General features: G+C 33.8%; 2 protein-coding genes across 2 annotated transcripts; one reads left to right on the top strand and one right to left on the bottom strand.

The window, feature by feature from the left end:
* Nucleotides 1–2,080: 2,080 nt before the first annotated feature.
* Nucleotides 2,081–8,220, bottom strand: LOC108347823 (COP9 signalosome complex subunit 3). The gene is made up of 11 exons (XM_017587255.2): nt 7,860–8,220; nt 7,621–7,733; nt 6,405–6,651; nt 5,825–5,882; nt 5,650–5,739; nt 5,397–5,462; nt 3,201–3,290; nt 2,912–3,070; nt 2,712–2,833; nt 2,453–2,525; nt 2,081–2,376 (listed from the first exon to the last, which is right to left on the bottom strand). The coding sequence occupies exons 1-11, from the start codon at nt 8,042–8,044 to the stop codon at nt 2,311–2,313; spliced, it is 1,269 nt and encodes a 422-aa protein (XP_017442744.1). The 5' UTR covers nt 8,045–8,220; the 3' UTR covers nt 2,081–2,310.
* A 4,305-nt stretch (nt 8,221–12,525) lies between these two features.
* Nucleotides 12,526–14,512, top strand: LOC108347824 (prohibitin-3, mitochondrial). The gene is made up of 2 exons (XM_017587256.2): nt 12,526–13,468; nt 14,331–14,512. Exon 1 carries the CDS (start codon nt 12,618–12,620, stop codon nt 13,455–13,457), a length of 840 nt encoding a protein of 279 aa, XP_017442745.1. The 5' UTR covers nt 12,526–12,617; the 3' UTR covers nt 13,458–13,468; nt 14,331–14,512.
* Nucleotides 14,513–20,721: the final 6,209 nt, after the last annotated feature.

The raw sequence follows: 20,721 nt of genomic DNA, 5'->3' as shown, positions 1-20,721 counted from the left end.
TTTAGAAGCCCTAGTTTGAAAATGTTTGGGTGAAAAACTGCACAAATATAATAGCGCGATAGTTCTATCGTTCTTTTTTTCAAGTTTGAGTTCAAAAAACTTAGGTCACTTATCGAGCTTTTGTTTTCAAATTTATATACTTCCTTTATTGTTTCTTTTGTTTGTTCTTGGTCATCTTTGAGATCGACCATTGTGTTGTTTGTTCATTTTTGTGTCAAGTTTATGTTCTCATTTGCCTCGTTCACAGGTGAGTTTAGTGGAAAATCTAGTTTGTTTTGTGTTTTACACGGTTTCCTTTTGTTCCTTGTTCCATGTTTCATTGTTTTTCAGTGAAGTCGAACACATTTTCAAGTAAGATACATAACACTAATTGAGACGACTCAAAATTTGATGATCGAATTGAGATTTTCGAACAAATACGAAGACCAATCGAGAGTTTAAACCTAGTTCTAATTATGTATTTCATAAGATGACCAAACACATTAAGATTAATTGTCACTTCTTTTGAGAAAAAATTGTATCCGAATTATCAAGACTGTGTTCGTTAACTCAAGTGATTAGTTAACAGATATTTTTATTAAGTTTGTATAATACTAAGAATTGATTACATTTATAATAAAATTAGTACATACAATTTTCGTACACCAACTTTAAAAAAGTGTTAGATATCTTAGATTATTAGATATCTCATAATTATTTTTTATCTTAAATTACTTAGTTTCATTTATTTTGTTTTATTCTTTAGTTTATATTTTGTAATACACATCATATATAATTTTTTACTGCATTCAATTAGTGTTGTCAAATGGGTTGAACCCGCGAGTCAACCTGGCCCACCACGAGTTCGGGTCGGATTGGGTTTGAAAAAAATGAATATTTTTTATACAGACCAATTTTCAACCCAATTCACTTAGAATCTGACTCACCCGATTTGAACCCTTGGTGAGCAACATTGGCTCACCAACCCACCTAGTTTAATTTAATTATTTATTATTAGTTAATAATTTTTTATTGTATTGTAAATGGAAATAAAGAAAAAGATAAGCAAAATATTATAAATTTATCCATTCAAGACTCTAATCTTATAAATGGATAAGTGACCCAAAAATTATTAATATTATAAACTTATTTATTCGTTTATTGGGTTTGCTTTTGGATTACATTTGAGTTGTATGTTAAATTTTTTATTTTGAATTGTCTTTAAAATTTAACATCATTTCAGAATAAAATTATTTAAATTTGAATTACAAAATAATTATAATTTTTTTTAATTTTAAAAAAACTTGTAATTAAGTGAGAATTCAAAAACTTATAATTTTTTTAGTTTAAAAAAAACTTGTAATTAAATGAACACGTGAACAAACCCGTTTAACCCATCAACCCGTGATAGATCAAACCGGATTCAAATTTTTTGACTCGCTAATAAATTAACCATATTAAATTGACTCACTAAGTAGTTAATCCGTGATGAGTCGAGTCGAATTAGACTGAATGACCTGATTTGAATAAATAAAATCTCATAAAAGCATTGATCTTGTTCCAATACACTTAATAATCTCATTAATTAAGAATTGAAACTAAAAATAGCTTAAATAAATCTTCCTTCTTCAACTATACGAAATTTTAACAAAACTAAAGATGCTTAAGGAATTGTTAGTAAAATACAAACGAAAAAATTCAAATAAAATATATTTTAATTACTCTATCTAAAAAAAAATATTTAGAAAATAAAAATAATATAAACAATTCAAATATTTCAACTTCTTGAAATTGAAAAAAAAAGCCCCTTCTATGTTGCTTTAGTTTCCAATGTAACCGACGAATTAACCTACCATGACAAAATAAATTGTAGTGACCAAGCTTCACTACAATGCATAAGAATTGACCAAAATAAGGATTTACTTCAAAATAAAACCACTTATTTAAAACATTTCCTTTTTGGCTTTGTTATGCATCCTAACAAAGTTGACGCCCTTCATTGAGCACCGACCCTTTCAAGATAAAAACGAGAACGGAGGATATCGTTTCCGTTTAAACGCAAATAAATACGCTGCATTATGCTGGGTCGATGGAGCATAAATGAAAGTGAAAAGAATGAGCATTAAATTTTATATAGTTAATAAGTAGAGATAATTGATCCTCAGCTAGTCCACGACAGAACAAGCATTCTTCCATTTTGGAGTAAAACACTACCTGCTTCTCAGAAGAACTGGAGATAACAAAAAAGATAAAGAAAAAGGCTGATGAACCAGAACTAGATCTACTTGCATCATTCATAGTCTCGTACATGATAACCTTTATTGCCTGGCCTTAAATGTTGAACTTTTGGGGAACATCAAAGTCATCGAAGTCGTATCTTTGTCTCTCTCTTCCGGCCTGAGTACGCAAGTTAGCTAAGTTAAAAACATTTTACAGAAATGTTAAGATAACAGAACAGTTGACGAACACACACCTTTGACAAATACAACTGATCACATGAAATTTGTTCATCCATTGCAGTTAGCTTCCTTGATAGTGCCATTATTCTGGCCATATATTGAGAAAAAAAAAATACTTCAGTACAATAGGAAGGATTATAGACATAGGTCACTATGAAATTAACCGTTAAAAGTAACAAAACTGAAAACTTGTCATTTCAAAATTTGAGATGAAACATATTAATTGATTATTGGAAAGTAATTGTGCTAAACGAGCTTTTAACATCAATATACCTCTGGATTGATGAATCAATATGCTCAATCATCTCACAGGTTTTATACTGTTCAGGATCCTCCAAGAATCTCACCATTCCATCCTTCTGGTTGATAGTAGCATATATCTCACCATCCTGAATCTGTAGTTTAGGAGTATGTTATTAGTGGTATGTTATTGCTAAAATGAAAATAACAATGTATATCAGTTGGAGGACCACCATTTGTAGCACATGCATTTCAGCTTCTTTGGGGCTATTTAACTGCACTGTGTTTGCTATATCTTGGAGAGAAAGGGTCAAGTATGTCTGGGTCAATCTTTGAATATTCCGCTTATACATGGATGATACAACCTGCTTAACCAGTCCAAGGTTGTTGTCCTGAAACAGAAATTTGCACAAGAAATCTTGATAAGTAATTGCATAACGTCACAACTGGAAGTTAAACAATGTACTGAGCAACAGTCAAATTGCCGCTATAAATAAGTATTAAATATGTAAAAGAACCCACAGATTCAAACTTCTCCGCATTTGTCTTGACGAAAGCCTCTAATTCTGCAATTTTTCCATTGCCATAAGTATTTGCCAATTCAACATAAGGCTGCACAAATGGCAAAGGGATTAAAATAAGGTTAACATAGCTCAAATACAGAATATATGCATGGAAGCCAAGTCAATGTGCGTTAAAGTAATCACACAATATTGCTAACAGAAAGTTACACGGCCATTCATGTTGATGGTACAAAAAAGGAATTTTAAATAAGTAAATCCATGAATAATTAAAAAAAAATCGAGAATTGCATAAGATTTTACCCTATAGACAACTTACGAAGAATGGGATATACTAAAGCAGGCAGAGTCTTGTAGAGGTTACTCAATGGAAATGACAGATTCAAAAATGGGAAAGTGTACTTTAAGCCCCTGTACTTTTTGTCAAATTTTGCAATTGTTCATACACCTTCAATATACGAATACGTTTGAAAATATATGAAATTAGTCTTTCCTAATATTTAAAGCTTAAATGTTTAGTGATGATTTTTACTGCCACAGTTGGAAGAAATCTGGGAATTTAGTTCTTCCTCGCATTACCTAATTACAAAGTCAGAGAACCCAATCAACCAGCTAAATAAGTAATATGTATTTTATACCATTATGTATCTTGTAATGAATGGGTCAATCTTTATCTTTACCTGCTGTATCCGATTTGCAACAGTATGCACTATGACATTATACCTCATTTTACTTTTGTTTACATATACACGCACGCACACACATATGCGTTAGCTTTTGTTTACATCAGGTGTAAAGTCTAAAAGCTCGTACCAAACCCAAACCTTTAATTTAATAAAATCTAATGGTTGATATCAATTCACTAAGTGAGTCATGTGTTACCTATGCATCGATTCAAAAAGGTGTCTTTATTTCCTTGGAAGGAAAACATGCTAGTGTACTTAAATCTGAATGTAAATCAAATTAATCGAAAGTAAATACACAATATAACCTACTTAGATGAACTGATCTGAACCATCAGATTTGGTGTAAGCCTTTTGACTTACACTTAGTATAAACAGAACCTAAATATATGTGAGTGTTTGTTTACATGCATACATTTTGTATTTCGTGTGTGTCTTTATTTTCCAATATTATGTATATGTATTTCTTCTATTTATATTTTTTATTAACATTTTAGCTCATCATATAATAATAGTATGTTTAATTTAGTTGTTATTGCTATAAGTAGTTCATTACTATTTTTAATATACCATATATTATACTTTATTTAGGTATTTATTCATTTTAGTTTATTATATTATAATATAATATAAATAACTGCCCAAGATTGTCAGTTAAAAAGTGACCAATTTAAAAAATATAACAGAAATGTTGGACTCAAATTGATGGCCAAGCCCCAACAGATGAGAAAGGAGAAAAATACACCCTAAAGCCCTAGGGAACCACGACCCATCCATTTCTGTAATAGCTTGCACCACCCCTTATAAGTGAAACATTATCTGACTGACCACAAAAGGAAAGCTGCAGCATAATAGAGAGCGCATTTCCTGACAACATATTTCAGTTGAACTCTCAGTTGGACTTCAGATTCGGTGGCTAAAAAGTCCCAGTAGCATGATTGCAGCCATTCCAACAGCAACACTAAAACACGTGACAGAGTCTGTTCCTATATCTCACTGCTACTCCACCCTGCCCCACCACCATAATAGTGACCAGGTCACAATTGATAACGTAGGCTGAACACTGTCCTTTCTTCTGGACTGAAGAAAGATGATTCAACTTGGACCAGAAGATAATTTGATATGGGGAGTTATACAATCAAGGGCTGCATAGAAAGGCTGCTCCAGTACGTACATAAAAACCAGCCTCGGGTGAAGAGAGCAACACCAAATGTCAATACCTGTCCTTCTGACTTGAGGACAAGAAAGCTTCTTAGGAGGGTGGTGTTGATGGAATCTGTCTACCCAAGCAGACCGTGATTCATTTAACCCAATGATTACTACTACGGCAGGAACTATTCCTATCTTTCTAAACTATAATAAGACAGTATCTTTTCTCTTAACTTTCATTCTGATCACACTTACTAAGATAGAAGTTATTTCTATCAATATTTTGCATATAAAAAAACCAACTTGTACAATTTGACCTTCTAAATTATAAGACAGTATCTCAACCAACTAAATTGAAGTCATACCTGACAGAAGTTCTTTAGGTTCCTTTGAGCAGCAGAAGAAGAATACTTAGGAAGACTGGTAGAGAACTGCCAGAAAACAAATGGCAGGTCATCACCTGATAAATTATAAATATAGCACCTAAAAAAATAAAGTTTAATTTGGTCAAAATGAGAAAAACCCCATACACAGAGGGTTTGTCATCTGACAACACTGTTTAGGATCTGATGCATAGCAAAAATAACAGGTGTAACCTCTAAATAATTAGACTTATACCTGTCCATTACGAATGAGAGAAACCAGTATATACTTCTTGTACGCTTCAACAGCTATAGCATTAATGACAGACATGGGAGCAGTAACAACCTGGAAAATATAAATACTGAATTAAAAGGTTGATACTAGAACAAATCATGAATAACACAAGTTATAGATTATGTAGATTGCTTACATTATGCAGAAGGTCCAATGCTTTTTGAAAGCGCTTCATTCCAATGCATATCATTCCTCTGTCAGAAGTTCAAAAGACAGACAATATGCAACTAAGAGCTCATCACCAGAAGTATGATCTAATGTTATTAAATATTGACAAGTATTCAAAGTACTTGTCAATCTGATCCATGTGCACTTCAATTTAACTATGATAAAACTTGAGATAAATACAAAAGAATAGAGAATAAATTTGAGTAGCAATGGTGGGTGCCAGTTAAACATCCCATCCTCATCTCTGAAGTAAAAAGACATCCTCATTACCATTTCCTATTCTCTTCTCTTCCCTGATACCCTTTCCTCCCCTTTTTATTTTGCATTTTTCCCCTTCCAACTCCCAAATACCCACATGAATTGACATGGAAAAATCCTACAACCCCACCACTACTGTTAAAAAGACAGAACATTACCTACACCATATCTAATATAAGTGAGAGAAATTCAATAAATTATTACAAACAGTGAAGAAATTACAGCACATTCTATCAACTAAAACACAATGCTAAAAGCACAGAAAGAAATAGAGGAAGAAAGCAGCGCACCCATAATAACAGTAGAGAAAAAGGTCTCGTGGATGGTTGACTTCAAAAACATCATCATCCAATATGGATAAACCAGTTTTGTAGCACTTTGACAACAAGCAAAGCAAAAGAAACTCTGAATGTAGGGGAGTTAAGTGCTCTGCAGAGACCTGAACTTTCCGAAGTGCAGTGAACAAAGGAGCCACACCTCGTATTGGAGCTTCCAACAACATCACTTGATCCTTCAACCTCTTACACACAGATAAAACTACAAAATTCCAAAAGGAATAGAAACACAAATATTCAATTGAAAACCGTGAAACAACATCAACATCATACTAAAGCCTCTGCTTCCTTCAATCTTTCAACCTTCCACACACAGAAACTAAAAAATTCCAAAACATTCAAAAACACATCAACCAAAAACCAAGAAATAACATCAACATCAAATTAAAACTCATTCTGTAGTAGATCCTTCAGCTTCTCGAACATGCATAAAACTACAAATTCGGAAGAAAATACAATCAACATTAAACAACCAAAGCCAAGAAATAAAATCAACACCAAAAAATAAAATCTTCCCAATCTTCATTTGTCCCCTTTCTTCTCTCTCCAGTTGATTAATCTTGACTCACTAATTATTTTTCCTCTTTCCCAATCAAGAGTTGTTAGTGAGATATAGAATGGATGGGTGAAGAAGTGGGATGTTAGGTCGGGAAGAGTTAGAGGAGATATTTTTAAAGTAGTGGGATTCACCGGAACTCTTCCACTCTCTATCTCACCTCCTCAATTCCTATGCTACGTGGGACTTTTGACAGAACAATTTCCATTTATCTCTCAATCTCTCGCCAAGTTTGTTATTTATTTCTCTTTTAACCAAACACTTACAATTTGTACTCTATTTCCCACCTATGCCCATTCATCGTTTATGTTTCCATCAAATCTATTTCTCCTCTCTACCACGCCGACCAATCATATCTCCTTCACTTTTATTGAATTGTAAACAACACTCGATCGCACAAGTATCTAACAACCAATAAAATAATCTGAACCCGCAATTTGTTACTTAATTAACTAATGTAAGCAACAAGGTTTCAAAATCAGTGCGCAAAAACAACTTCGGCCGGCGATTTCCCAATGTCAAGGATCAACCCTAACTGCGACCGCAATTTAAAGCCGCTTCCATAAAAGCAATGAATCAAGAGAAAATAAAGATTCGAATATCATATTTTCATACATCTTTCAGGGGCCAAACGAATCTGATCGCTGCAAGCGCCGATGAACCTGGTAACGATTGGAATGGCAGTCTCAGCCTGCGTTTTTGTGATCGGACTAGTCATGTAGGCTTCTCTGCAATCGCAAAAAGAATCAAAATAAAACAATTCGCGTAATCTGGCAACAATATTCAAGGTTTCAAGAACTAGGGTTTTGGACATCGACAAATAACGCTTAAAATTAATCTTTTTAGGGACGTACAGGATGTAGAGAAAACCGAGGGAGTGAATGGAGGGGTCGAGTTGAGTGAGAAGCGAGGGCAGGCGAGTTGACTGGGATCGGAGCGACTCATCGGCTTGCTTCAAAATACTGTGGAGGCGATTGACATCGCTAGAAGTGCTCGATAGCCCTTGGATTTGGGCGACCAAAGCTTCCAGAGGGTCCATGCAGTGCAGTTACTCGCTTTTCAACTCGTTCACTCGTTTGTTCTTACTGACTCAGTGAAAATACGTAACAGTTACTCCCTCCCGAAGCTCGTCTTCGTTTTCCTGTCGTCCTGAGAGTGCAATGTAGCACATGAATGTGTTTGTGCACTAATGAAAGATATTTGAAGGAAGGGAATGGAATGGAATGCGTGTGAAGTGGTGGGTGAGATGGATTTAAAAAAAAATCAATTTGCAAAAGTAGATGATTATTAATTTGTCCTTTTTTTATTTTTCATATAAAATGAAATTGTAAAGACTAAAAATTAAACTAAAATAAAATTAAAATTGTTAAGGATAAAAAAATTAAAATTATAAAAAATAAAAGGACATTGATTAAGAGAATAATCTTTGTTTGAGTTTGATAGGCTATGTTTCACTCGTAAAGGTTGCAATAAAAGACAATGTCATCAAAGTTGTTAATAAAAGACAATGTCCTCTAATTCAATAAGCAAGCACACAAAAGTTTATTTAACTTGGTTATGTTGACAAGAAGCTCGGTTTAATTCGGTAAAGTCACTAATAAAGGTGGACAAGCTAGATTTAGGAAGACAATGTCGGCAACCAAGCTCGATTGAGCTCAACAAACTCAAATTCAGTAGTGATTTTATCAAATACACGATTTTCTGGCAAACATAATTCATTCTACCGCATGTTTTAAGACTATGGAATCGATTTCAGTATCATAATAAATAAAAATTGTCCTCATTCATAGCAAATTAAAAATAGTTTTTAACACATTATTATGACTCGTTAATACAAACATAATAAATTAAACTCAAATTGATGTTGTTCTTTGGGAGTGTGACCTTTTGACAGGAGGTGACATGTGATTGAGTCAAAAAGATTCCTTAGTGTGCTCTAGAAGGTTGAGCAATGAGGATGCAAAAGGTTTTTCGACACTTTGAGTGTAAGAGAATAAGTGTATGTTTTAATGTGTGTTTGTGATGGATATGCATGAGAATGTATAAGGTCTTAGGATCATATGCCATTTGTGTGATTTACATATGGAATCTGTTGGAGATAAAATATTAGGGAGTGTTCACTTTAGATTATTGATTTGAGGGAGAGTGAATGGATGAATTTGAGGGGATTTGAGAGTGACTTGATTATTGTTTTTTTACGGGATTTAGAGGTGAGTGAGAGTGAATTTGGGAGTAAAATTTGTAAATATTAGTGTAAGAGTTCACCGATGTAACAAATTTTAAAAAAAAAATAATTGGTATAAATTGAAGATTATCAAAATACCCCTAGTTATAAAAATAATATAAATTGATAATGGTTAATGTTATATTTAATTGTAAAGATATTCATAAGGAGAAAAAAATAAAAATGATTGCTTGTTCATAAAATTGTGGGAAACTAAAAGAAATCAAATCCTTCTAAATGTCAACACTTTGTTTACAAAAGCTTTGATACATAACTTGTTTTCAGAAACATAGATTTACTCTATTAAACTAAAAAGAAAAAGTATAAAAATACATTCTACTTGAAATGAACAAAATATTCAAATACCTTTTTTACTTTACACGACAAAGATGCAAAACAGTATGCAAAAGACCAAAGAAAGAGGCAAGGAATTGGAAGAAAGTAAAAACATGAAATATTTATAGGTACAAGTAGCCTTTGAATTTGCATGAAGAATTTTCTAGCAAAATGGTGTTGAATGGTGTGTAGTTATTTGGGGAGAAAGGAAAGAAAGGCATCAACAACAACCCGTGGAGAAGAGATTTTGGTATTGCATCTGAGTGACACGTAGAAGAACCAATGGACATAGAGAAAAACATGTTGGGCGGGTGCAGGCTTGCTGGAACCAAATAAATCACCACGGGAATCGAATACAACAATACAACATGATGAAGGAGGGAGTGGAACCGAATACCAAAGAGCGAGAATCGAATACAACATCAGTTGAATTTGTTGTATGGAATAGAACCGAATACAACAAATCTGGAATCGAATACAACACCCTAAAGAACCAAATACACTATTCTTCAATTCCTTCTTCAAGCTTTATTATTCATCTTCTCCATCTTCAACACATGCTCATCTTCTATATGGAGGGCAAATGTGACATTTGAAAGGAATTCACTCAAAATCCGAACGATTCAGTGAGTGATAAAAAAAGTACATGTCTTGCAAAACCATTTAAGTTTGTCTTCGAATATCCGCTGAAATGAATACGGTGCATCTCTCAAATTAGTATTAGATTTTCCTCTTTAACAATAAAATTTGTTCATCCAAATACAGCCTTAAAGGGTAACTATTTGGCTGTTTAAAAGACAAAAATATTCAAGACTACAATAATGAACCCTTGATGGGTCGTGCCTAGTCATTTTAGGCCAGGTATGTACAAATGCATATCCAATATTGGACTCAAAGTCTTTAGGTGTACATGTAGTTATTGGACTCAAAATCAATATGTGTAATGCATATTATTTTGGTGGGTCCTAGGTCGAGCTTGTGGTTGTCGTAGACCGGACGATTTATGTAGTAGACTAAATCGTTAACTGCTCAGTTTCTAGCACCTTTCCAAGATCGTCCAAAGTTTGCTTGAATGGTACCTATTGAAGGTAATTCGATACTGAAGTCAGTATATGACCGATCAGTTGGAGAGCTGGTTGGAGGAGCTCAGCCTTAAGAGCTCGCCTTGGTAGGGCTCAACCAGGAGAGTTCGACTAGAGGAGCTTAGTTTGGAGAGGTCTTGAAGCTCAACTCGGAGAGTTCGACCTAGAGAGTTGGGCATGAAAGAGCTCAGCCTATAGAGTCAGCCTTGAGAGCTTAGTTTGAAAAGCTTGCCTTGGAGGACCTCGACCTATAAAGCTTGGCTGGAGGAGCTCAATTTGGAGAGTTCAATTAGAAGAGCTTAGCCTGTAGAGCTTAATTAGAAAAGCTTTGTTTGAAGAAGTCTTGGAACTTAGTTGGAAGAGCTCACTCTAAAGAGCTTAACCTCGAAAGCTCGTTTGAAGGAGTTCCACCCGGAGTTGCTCAATTGGAGGAACTCAATTTGGAGAGATCTTGGAGCTCAACTTAAAGAGCTCACCTCAGAGAGCTCATCTCAGACTGCTCAATCTAAAAAGCTCGGCTGGAGAAGCTTAACTAAAAGAATTCGGCTTGAAGAGCTCGGCATGGAGGAGTGATAACTCAATTTGTAGAATTTTATTACACTCCTTTTAATATCTTTGTTTCCTTTATTTTTCAATTCTAGTTTATATTTGTGTATCCTAGGAAACTTGAGGTTTATTGTCGAGCTTATTAGATGTCGAGTTGATGGGTTGCTGAGTTGTTGGTGCGGAGCTAATGGAGACTGAGTTGTTGGAGCCGACCTATTGAGAATTGACCTGTTAGCTGTTGATATACTGAGTTGCTGACTTAAATTGTCGTGCTTCTAAATCACTGAGACCGGATTGCTATGTTGTGAAGCTGTCAAGTTTCTATTCTACCAAGGTGACAGGTCTCCACACTATCCAAATGAACTAAGCGAGGGATGTACACTGCCACATCAACTCACAAAATAGAAACCAATTCTAATGTAGCAATAACACGTATTCTCACACACAACTAGGAGAAACAAACTATTGTATATATTGAATGAACACAGTAGTCTCAAAAGAGAGGACGTGTAGTGGAATGAGACGGAAAGAAGAACACTCGTACCTTTTACCAAAGTTCCAACACGTTAATGTAATTTGGTTTCTTCTACTTTATTTTCATTATCTTGTAATTTTAATTTTACAACAATTTTAATTCCTTTAGACATCTTTCCATAGTTGAAAAAATTCTAACAAAAAAAGTTATACTTTATGACTCTTTTACTAGGATTTGTTTTTGTTTTAACCTTTACTTTTTATGTAACACAGTTTCCCTAACCTTCTTGCATACTCGCATCAAACTTAAAAACTTTACTTATATTTTTTAAACTTATAACTTTTTATCACACCCCTCATAACTAAGTTCTTTCTTTTGATATCGTGGTACATTTCACAGTTTCTTTTTCTCATATGCCTTATTTAAATAAAATAAAAATAAATTGGATGTTTTGCTCAAAAGGGGACAAGTGTTTAAACATATTAATGATGACAATGTTCTGCTTATGAAAATTTAAAGTGATGATGAAATTCCTTAACTAGCTTATGGTAAAATACTTTGAATGAAAATTATAGGATTAAGCTTGTAATTTAGAATGAAGATAAATAAATGTTTAAATTTAAAGTTACTTTATATGCTGAATTTAATTCATTATTTTGTATTATTTTACTAGGATTTTATTACATCTTACATCACTTAAGCCATTACCTTATATATATTTATTTGATATATTGACCAATTTTATTTTATTACATTAAGTTCAATAAGTATAGGTGAATGTTGTTGAAACATAAGATTTAAACAGTCATTATAAAGTTACAAAATACATATATAAATTATAAAGTAAATATTACTTTCTCTCCAAGCCAGAATTCCATCTCCATAACATAACCCATCGAGCTAATCAAGACAGAGGAAAACCCTCCAAAACCCTAAACCCTTCTCTGTAATGGGTAGCAGCCAAGCCGCAGTCTCGTTCCTGACTAATCTTGCCCGCTCCGCCTTCGGGCTGGGCGTGGCGGCCACCGCCCTCTCGTCCTCTTTATACACAGTCGACGGCGGCCAGCGTGCCGTCCTCTTCGACAGGTTCCGAGGCATTCTCGACGACACCGTCGGCGAGGGAACCCATTTTCTCATCCCGTGGGTCCAGAAACCCTACGTATTCGACATCCGCACGCGCCCTCACACCTTCTCCTCCATCTCCGGCACCAAAGACCTTCAGATGGTCAACCTCACACTCCGCGTCCTGTCTCGTCCTGAAATCGGCAAGCTCCCCGTGATTGTCAAGAACCTCGGCCTTGAGTACGATGAGAAGGTTCTTCCATCCATAGGAAACGAGGTTCTCAAGGCCGTCGTCGCGCAGTTCAACGCGGATCAGCTTCTCACCGACCGTTCTCAGGTCTCTGCTCTCGTCCGCGACAGTCTCATTCGCCGCGCCAAGGATTTCAACATTGTTCTTGATGATGTCGCCATCACGCACCTCTCCTACGGCAGCGAGTTCTCGCGAGCGGTGGAGCAGAAGCAGGTGGCGCAGCAGGAGGCTGAGCGGTCCAAGTTCGTGGTGATGAAGGCCGAGCAGGAGCGGCGGGCCGCGATTATCCGTGCCGAGGGAGAGAGCGATGCGGCGAAGCTAATCTCCGACGCTACTGCCTCGGCTGGAATGGGGCTGATTGAACTCAGGAGGATTGAAGCGTCCCGGGAAATAGCCTCCACGCTTGCAAAGTCGCCGAATGTTTCGTACTTACCTGGAGGACAGAACCTGATGATGGCTCTTAATGCTTCCCGTTGATCTTGATAATGGTAATTACATGTCTCTGTCTGCATATGTCTCTGATAGTGTGCATATTCAATCTATTGATAAAGAAAGTAACAAAGAATGTATTGATATATGTAGCATTTCTCCTTTTTATTAGGAACCCTTGAGTGAATAATTTTTTATTGGTCATCTGGTTTCTTATATAGTTAATGAGTTTATATCAACTTATCTTTTTCAAGTTTTAACAGAGATTATTGGGAATGTTGTCTTGTACATGGTTTATGTTACTTGACAAGGAACTCTTATTATTGGAGTATAATTTAGTGTTGATCTTATCAATAGGGTAGACTTTTTCATTTTGTAGTTTCATTATGAGATTTCTCTTACAAATAGGTTGCAAGTTGGATATCTTGTCTAAATAATTTCCTTGAGGAACCTCAACCTTTCAACACAAACATCTGAGTGCTAAATTGTTTACAGACATTATTGGCACACTTTTGCATACATTACCACACCCTCTCATCCATTAACATTGGAACCCATTTCATGCCTGTTTTACTTTTTTTAATTTACAGATCTCTGCCAGTTTAATGAAGTGTCTTCCCCATGGACCTAATACATATTCTTTTCTTTTTCTGACATGATATCTAGATGGTTATGAAAAATTCGCTGGGATGCATGGACTAACACTGTTCATTAAGCTTTATTAAGTTATTTGGGTTCCATTTTCATCTTAACTTTAAATTATTGGCATTGTTTAACTGTTTCTACCTCTCGGCACAAAAGATGTAGAAAGACCATAAAATTGTATACCCAGTTGTTTCTAGGTTTTGATGTGCAACTGTATATGTTAGTAGTTTATTACCATTGCCAAACCTGCCTAACCCTCCTGCTTCTTCATTTCAGGTACATGCTTGGATCAATTTGTTTAGTGGTTCCGTTCTTGGAAGCAGTTTTCTTGAGTTTTTACAGTAGACTCTATCTCGTTTGAGCACAATTCAATATAATACTTGTGTGGTTAAATGTAAGTCAACTGACTTTATCATCAATTTACCAAAGTATTTCAATATATCCTGCGCATTTGGTTCTGTTTCGTTTCTCAATTTTGCCATTCTCGCTTGCAAATATGTGGTCAATATCGTAAAAGCTTCTGATAGTTTAAAAGAATTAAATTGTATTTTAATGATTAGGATGTACCTGAAATCAAAATGAATGCCAGAGAAAAAATGTTTTCGAGAATTTCACTTAATTTATTTAAATTCTATAATTAAATTGAAGTGTTTAGGCAATTCAAGGAATAAATTTACCGCTCTACTTAAATAAAATATTGAGAAGTGAAATGAATATTTGTTATATTTGATGCATATATTAATTTTTGTAATAATTATTTTAAAAGTCATAAAATTGTGATAAATGTTTTACATTTTGAATGTATGATGGTTTCTTTTCCTTCTAACTTATGCATCGTCTGGTTGGTGGGGTGAGTGTAAAAACAAATAAGATAAATTTAGTTGGAGAATTGATTGGAATGAAAAAAATAGGAAAATAATAGAAAAGTAATATTCTTACCAATTTTCTTTTTTCACTCTATTATTTTCTTCAGTTCAATATTTGCAATTTTCACGTATTTTTGTTATTTTTTTATTTCAATCTTTTATACTATCTTATTTTTCTCATTTTGACTAAACAAACCCTTAAAGAGTGAAAATGAGACCGTTTTCTTTGCTTCATTTTAAAATTATTCAAATAATCTTATGCGTTTGTTTGTAATACTTTCTCCACAATCATTTCCAGAAAAAGAAAATTCTTCAACTAAATACTTTGAATTTTTACATATTTTTTTAATATAAACCATCTCTACCCCTTTACATTTTTTTTATATCGGTAACTTAATTTGACAAACTGATGTTTTTTTTTAATAAAAACTTAAACATATATAAAGAAGAAGAAAATACATTTTTTTAGCAAATGGACCCAGGTCAAATTGCTTTTAATTTAACGTAAAGTTTAACTAAAAATTGATTTCCTCCACTATATTTATAAATTCACTTAAATAAGTTTTAAGTATTTTCTAAATTTAAACATTTATAATTAATTTTTATTCAAAAAAATTATTTTAATAACTTTAATTAACTTCTTTTAAAAACATTTACTCGAAATATTTTTTATTTTTATATAACTATTTTATCATTTAATTTTAATATTAAAAAAAAGAGTTAACCAATAAACCGATGAAACAAGAATAACAATCGTGTTATTTGTTGATTGAAAATATTAAACGACCAAAAACTTGGATAAAAATAACAAAAAATATTTAAACACTTATTAAAACAACATTTTTTTGATTAAAATTCAATAAATAATATCTAAAATTGTAAAATATTTAAAACTGAATTAATTCTCTTAAATTCAAAAGTTTATGATTATTTAAGTAGTTCAACATATGTTAATACTGCTCTCAAATAATATAAGACTAAAATAAGTGACAAATAAAAGATTTACAGTTATTTTTTAATGTTGTTCGTTTTAGTAATTAAAGTAAAAATGATTTATATAATTTGATCAGCCAATAATTTATATATGATTTAATTAGGTTATTGTACTATATGATCGTTTGATAAGTCATGAACTGAGCGGTTGACCATCTAACAATGAAACAATTAGTGAACTGATTGGTTGGATCAAAAACAAGATTAGTTATCGAGAGTTATTAAGTTAATTCTAAATCAGGTTATTGGTGTATGGACTATAATTGGGTCAAAATTAGAAGTCCATCACGAAAGTCTATAAATACATATTTGATATTCACGTATTTGATTACTTTTACTATGCATTTATTGTCAAATTGTCTAGACGAACACTAACTTGAGCGTCAGAGTATCTTCTGCAAGTGACACTCGATCTAATTGAACAGTACAAGGAGAATTAAGGACCAAACTGTGACCTAAACTTAGAGTCAGAAGATAGTTTGTGTAAGAAGACTTAACCTCGATCCCACAAATCGAACCAGTGATGAATGAAGATGACAAAATAGACCTTGATTGGTAGATACACAATTAAAAAAAAACGAAAAAAGAAACTGTAAAATGATCTTATTCATCCTGCTTCTTCTGTACAAAAGCTAGTCTTTTTAGTATCATATAGATATTTTAAGCATTAATAAAAAAAATTCAATGAAGAATATAAAAAAATGTACAAGTAATAAATTATTATAAATAGTACCTAAGTTATTTACTTTATGATTTATTTTTAAATAATTAAAAAGTTTAAATGCAATTTTGATACATTTAATTCACTATTTTATCTCCTATTTTAAAATAAAAACATTTGATCTTCTTATTCTAAAATTATTGAACATAATTTCTATTTTATGTTCTCATGTTTCTTGTGTCCAAAAGGAGTATAAGTAAACAAATTAGGGTTAATTATATTTTTGTCTTAAATTATGCATCATTTTTTGTTTTTTTTTTCAAATTTTATTCTATTTAGGTCATTCTTTTTCTAAAAAGTCAGATATTTAATCTTTCATGATCAATGTCATTAGCTTTTTTTTTTACGTGATAAATAGTTAGTCACATCCCCAACTCATATGTACTATATTCCTAGCCTAGTAAGGTTGACAAAACATGTGTACTATGTCTCCAGGTCAACAAGACATCCAAATAATTCAATAAGAAATTCAGATAACATGGTAAGGTACATGAAGAACTCAAATAATTCGATGAAAAGTTTAGATAATTCAGTGGGAAGTCCAGTTAGTTCGGTAAAGTGCATAAAGAACTCAAATAGTTCGGTAGAAAGTCTAAATAATTTAGATAACACAAGAAGAGTACACCAGAGGAGCTCGACTCATAGGAGTTGGACATAAAGGAGTTCGACCTAAAGTGGTCATCAATCTTAGAGTTATACCATTCAGTTGATAGTTAACTATCTAAGATTGACTCGACATATATGAAAATAAAATTCTCAATTATCATTATTCTTCTCTTTGTCCTTTTTACCTACTTTTCAAATTTATTTTTTCTTTTGAATCTTATTACCATTTAACAATGAATGCTTCCAAGATCCATGGGAGGGAGGGAGGGGGGAATGAAGTCCCTCCTAGATAAATAGATATGTTGGGCCAAAAATTGGTATGAAAAGACTTGACATTTTTGAATCTAGGAGACTGATTTAATTACTTATATTTTGATTTTTTTTATCTAAGCAAATTTGATACAATTTGAAAAAATTTATAAGAATATACAATTTCTTCACACGACTTTAAATGAAGAAGTCGCACATTCTCTACTTAACTTTCACAAGGCTTTTATTTTGATTGCATTGAAATTAAAAGTTGTAAGCCACTCCAACAACTTTAATGTGATGTAATGGATTAAAAGTTATGTTACATTGAAGTTTGAATCTTAATACAAGGTCATTTTTGGGTATGCTGACTTCCAATTTTAGTGTCATGAGTGATGAGTCCATATTTTCTACACTTCACTTAGTTTATTGTGCTAGAATTAATCGGGGAATTATGCTTAATTGTCCAGTATTTTCCCGTTTTCACTAATTGTGTTAAATTTGATCAGAAATTCTTATTTTAACTAATTTGAATTATCTGAGCTAATTATTTTACAGGGAAAATTTGGAAATACAATTTGGGACATTTGAAGGTTAAATGAGAAATGACAATTGAGCTCAATACCTCCCAACACTCAAGGATTCAACACACATACATCTCACTGTTTTAGAGCTTTCATGTTGATAAAAATGAAGTATGAATTTTACAATGGAGGGACCACCTTTGTTCGGAAGCTCACGGTCATGGAGAGAATAATGCAAGCACATTTCTTTTGTTGTCATTTTGGTTTCTAAGAGAAACAAGAAGCAATCTCACGGCAATAGCTAGCACAAAGGCACACCAATTGAAATGATGGAGAGGGACCACCTTGCATTCAGCCCACGGTTCTCAAATAATTGGAAGATAACAAATTGTAATTTTTATTATGGAGGAAGGCCACGTGAATTGCAAACTCACGGCACACACAAAGGAATTTTCCTTCTCCTTGCAAGTGTGGGAGCCGCCACTTCTCATTAGAAAAACATGACAAGGGAATGAAAGAAAGGGACCACATATAAGCAAAAGTTTTCACGTTTTTGGAAGACCATGCCCATGGACAATTCATATGAAGCATTCAGCAAATACACAATGCAAAAGTGGAAGCAAAGAAGGGGCCACCACATTTCAAGAAGCAAATCACGTCCACATGCAAAGGAACACATGGCCCCCTCTTCTTTGTCATTGAATAAAATTTTCCAATGCAAGGCTACCATTTCACGGCAAGTTGGCTTAGTGCAGATTTCTTTTGCTCTTCCACTCCACACAAACCTCACGGTTTTCAGCTTGGTGTAGAATTTTTCACATGCTTGTCCACATAAAGTTCACGGACCTATCCAACAAAACAACAACAAGAACTTCATGTCTAGCTGGGAGAAAGGTAGAGAAGGAAGCTACAGCTGCCATGACTTGGAAAAGAGGGTGTCTCGGTCCAGCATAACATCCAGCTAGAAGAAGAAGCCGTGAGCAAGGTGCTGGAAAATGGAAGCAAAGGCAACAACACCAGCAGCACTTGAAGAGTTACGTTCCAGCACATGTCCAGGGAGAAGAGTGGATTCTTGGAATGAAGAAGGGAGTTCTCGGCAAAGAGCTGAAATAGCCACGGTCCAGCAAGCTCACGGTCCAGCTGGGAAGAGAGGTGAAGATCACAAATTGGTCCAGCTGAGGAAGGAGCACACGTTACGGAGCTGTGGGAATGGTGCACGGTTGAGCTGGGAGATTAATTGGTTGGAAGAAAAGCACACAGAGATGGAGGCAGCCACCTGCATCTGGAAGTGGTATTCTCGGCTAGCATGGAATTGAAGAAGAAGACAAGAATTGGAGGGGCCCTCACCTCCTTTATTCACCTTCAAAACTCAGAATTTATGGAAGAAAGCCTTTTAAGAGAGACAAAACCAAACGCAAAACCGGGCTGGAATATTGACTGAAACATGGCTGAAACTAAGGAGGGATATACGGGAGTATGTCCATATTTCTGATATAAAAAGGAGCCAACACTAGAGAGAAGAGGCAGTTAGTTTTAGGAAGAGCAACCACGGACGTTTTGATTCGGAGTGTTTATTTTTCTTCCTCCCCTGTTGGGGAGGTTTGGGTTTATGTGTTTCAATTTTCTAGTTTCAATGTATTGGAATTTCATTGATGTTAATTGCAATTTCCATTTTGTCAGTTTTCAATTTACGGTTTCAAAACTTTATTCAATTGTTTCTCAATTTTTATTTTCTGCACTGTTAAATTCTGCCATTGCCTTTTACCGGTCATTTTATTTTCAAACGTTTTATATTTTTACCGTCGCTTGGTTTTACTGCTTTGAAATTTATTTCAGTATTTTTAATTTTTGTTTTATTTAATTTCCAATTTTAATTTACTTTATTTTCTGCATCAAAAACATCCACAAAAACACCCCCCTTTCGTGTTTAATCTGAGACTGAATCACAAATTGGTCCTTGAGAGACGACCTAGGAGTCACTTCCTAGTAACTATACTGCATTCTTTTAATGCACATCAAATTTGACGGGCCGCGACACCCGTATCAAATTTTGGCGCCGTTGCCGGGGACCAAAGACGGTTTGGTTTTAGATTTTTGTTGTGTAAATTTTTGTTTTGTTAATATGTGTGTTTTGTGTGTTTTGTGTTTTGCATTTTTGTAGGCGACAACGACACCTTCAGCAAATTATGGCAGCGTTGTCACTTCAGTCCAGGTTCTTGTTTTAGATTTTTACTGTTTTTGTTTTATTACGTGGTTGTAATATATGTTTTGTCTTTTATATTTTTATTGTGTTGTGTTTTGTATTATGTCTGTTAATTAAAAAAAAAAAATTTAAAAAAAAAAAAATTTCAAAAAAAAAAAAAAAAAAAAAAATTATGTTCTGTCTTTTGTGTGCATGTAACATGTATAAATGTGTTGTGATTTATCTGTTTAGTAATTTTTAGTATTTAGTTTTTATTTGTTTTGTTTTTATTTTTCCATGTCTACCTATTTTAATGTTGTGAATAGTGCTTATTCTGCGAGTGCCTGTAATCATGAATCTCCTTCTGCATGTTACTCTGATTCTCGTGCTGATTTTTATGATGAAAATTATATGGATTATCCTCAATTTCCTGAGCTCACTCCTCGTGAGTCGGTCCCACCTACAAAGGATGATATTCATTGCGTTCTTAGCACTGGACTGATATATCTGCTCCCTAAGTTTCATG

The sequence above is a fragment of the Vigna angularis genome, chromosome 11 (assembly GCF_016808095.1).
Source record: "Vigna angularis cultivar LongXiaoDou No.4 chromosome 11, ASM1680809v1, whole genome shotgun sequence".
NCBI lineage: Eukaryota > Viridiplantae > Streptophyta > Magnoliopsida > Fabales > Fabaceae > Vigna > Vigna angularis.
Note: the sequence above shows the minus strand (reverse complement) of the source record. Positions and strands in the feature narration are given on the sequence as shown.

Coding starts and splice junctions, on each gene's coding strand:
- LOC108347823 (XM_017587255.2), bottom strand. CDS start 8,044: ATGGACCCTCTGGAAGCTTTGGTCGCCCAAATCCAAGGGCTATCGAGC. Junction 2,526..2,711: donor ATTGATTCATCAATCCAGAG/GTATATTGATGT, acceptor ATATATGGCCAG/AATAATGGCACTATCAAGGA. Junction 2,377..2,452: donor ATCAGTTGTATTTGTCAAAG/GTGTGTGTTCGT, acceptor TTGCGTACTCAG/GCCGGAAGAGAGAGACAAAG.
- LOC108347824 (XM_017587256.2), top strand. CDS start 12,618: ATGGGTAGCAGCCAAGCCGCAGTCTCGTTCCTGACTAATCTTGCCCGC.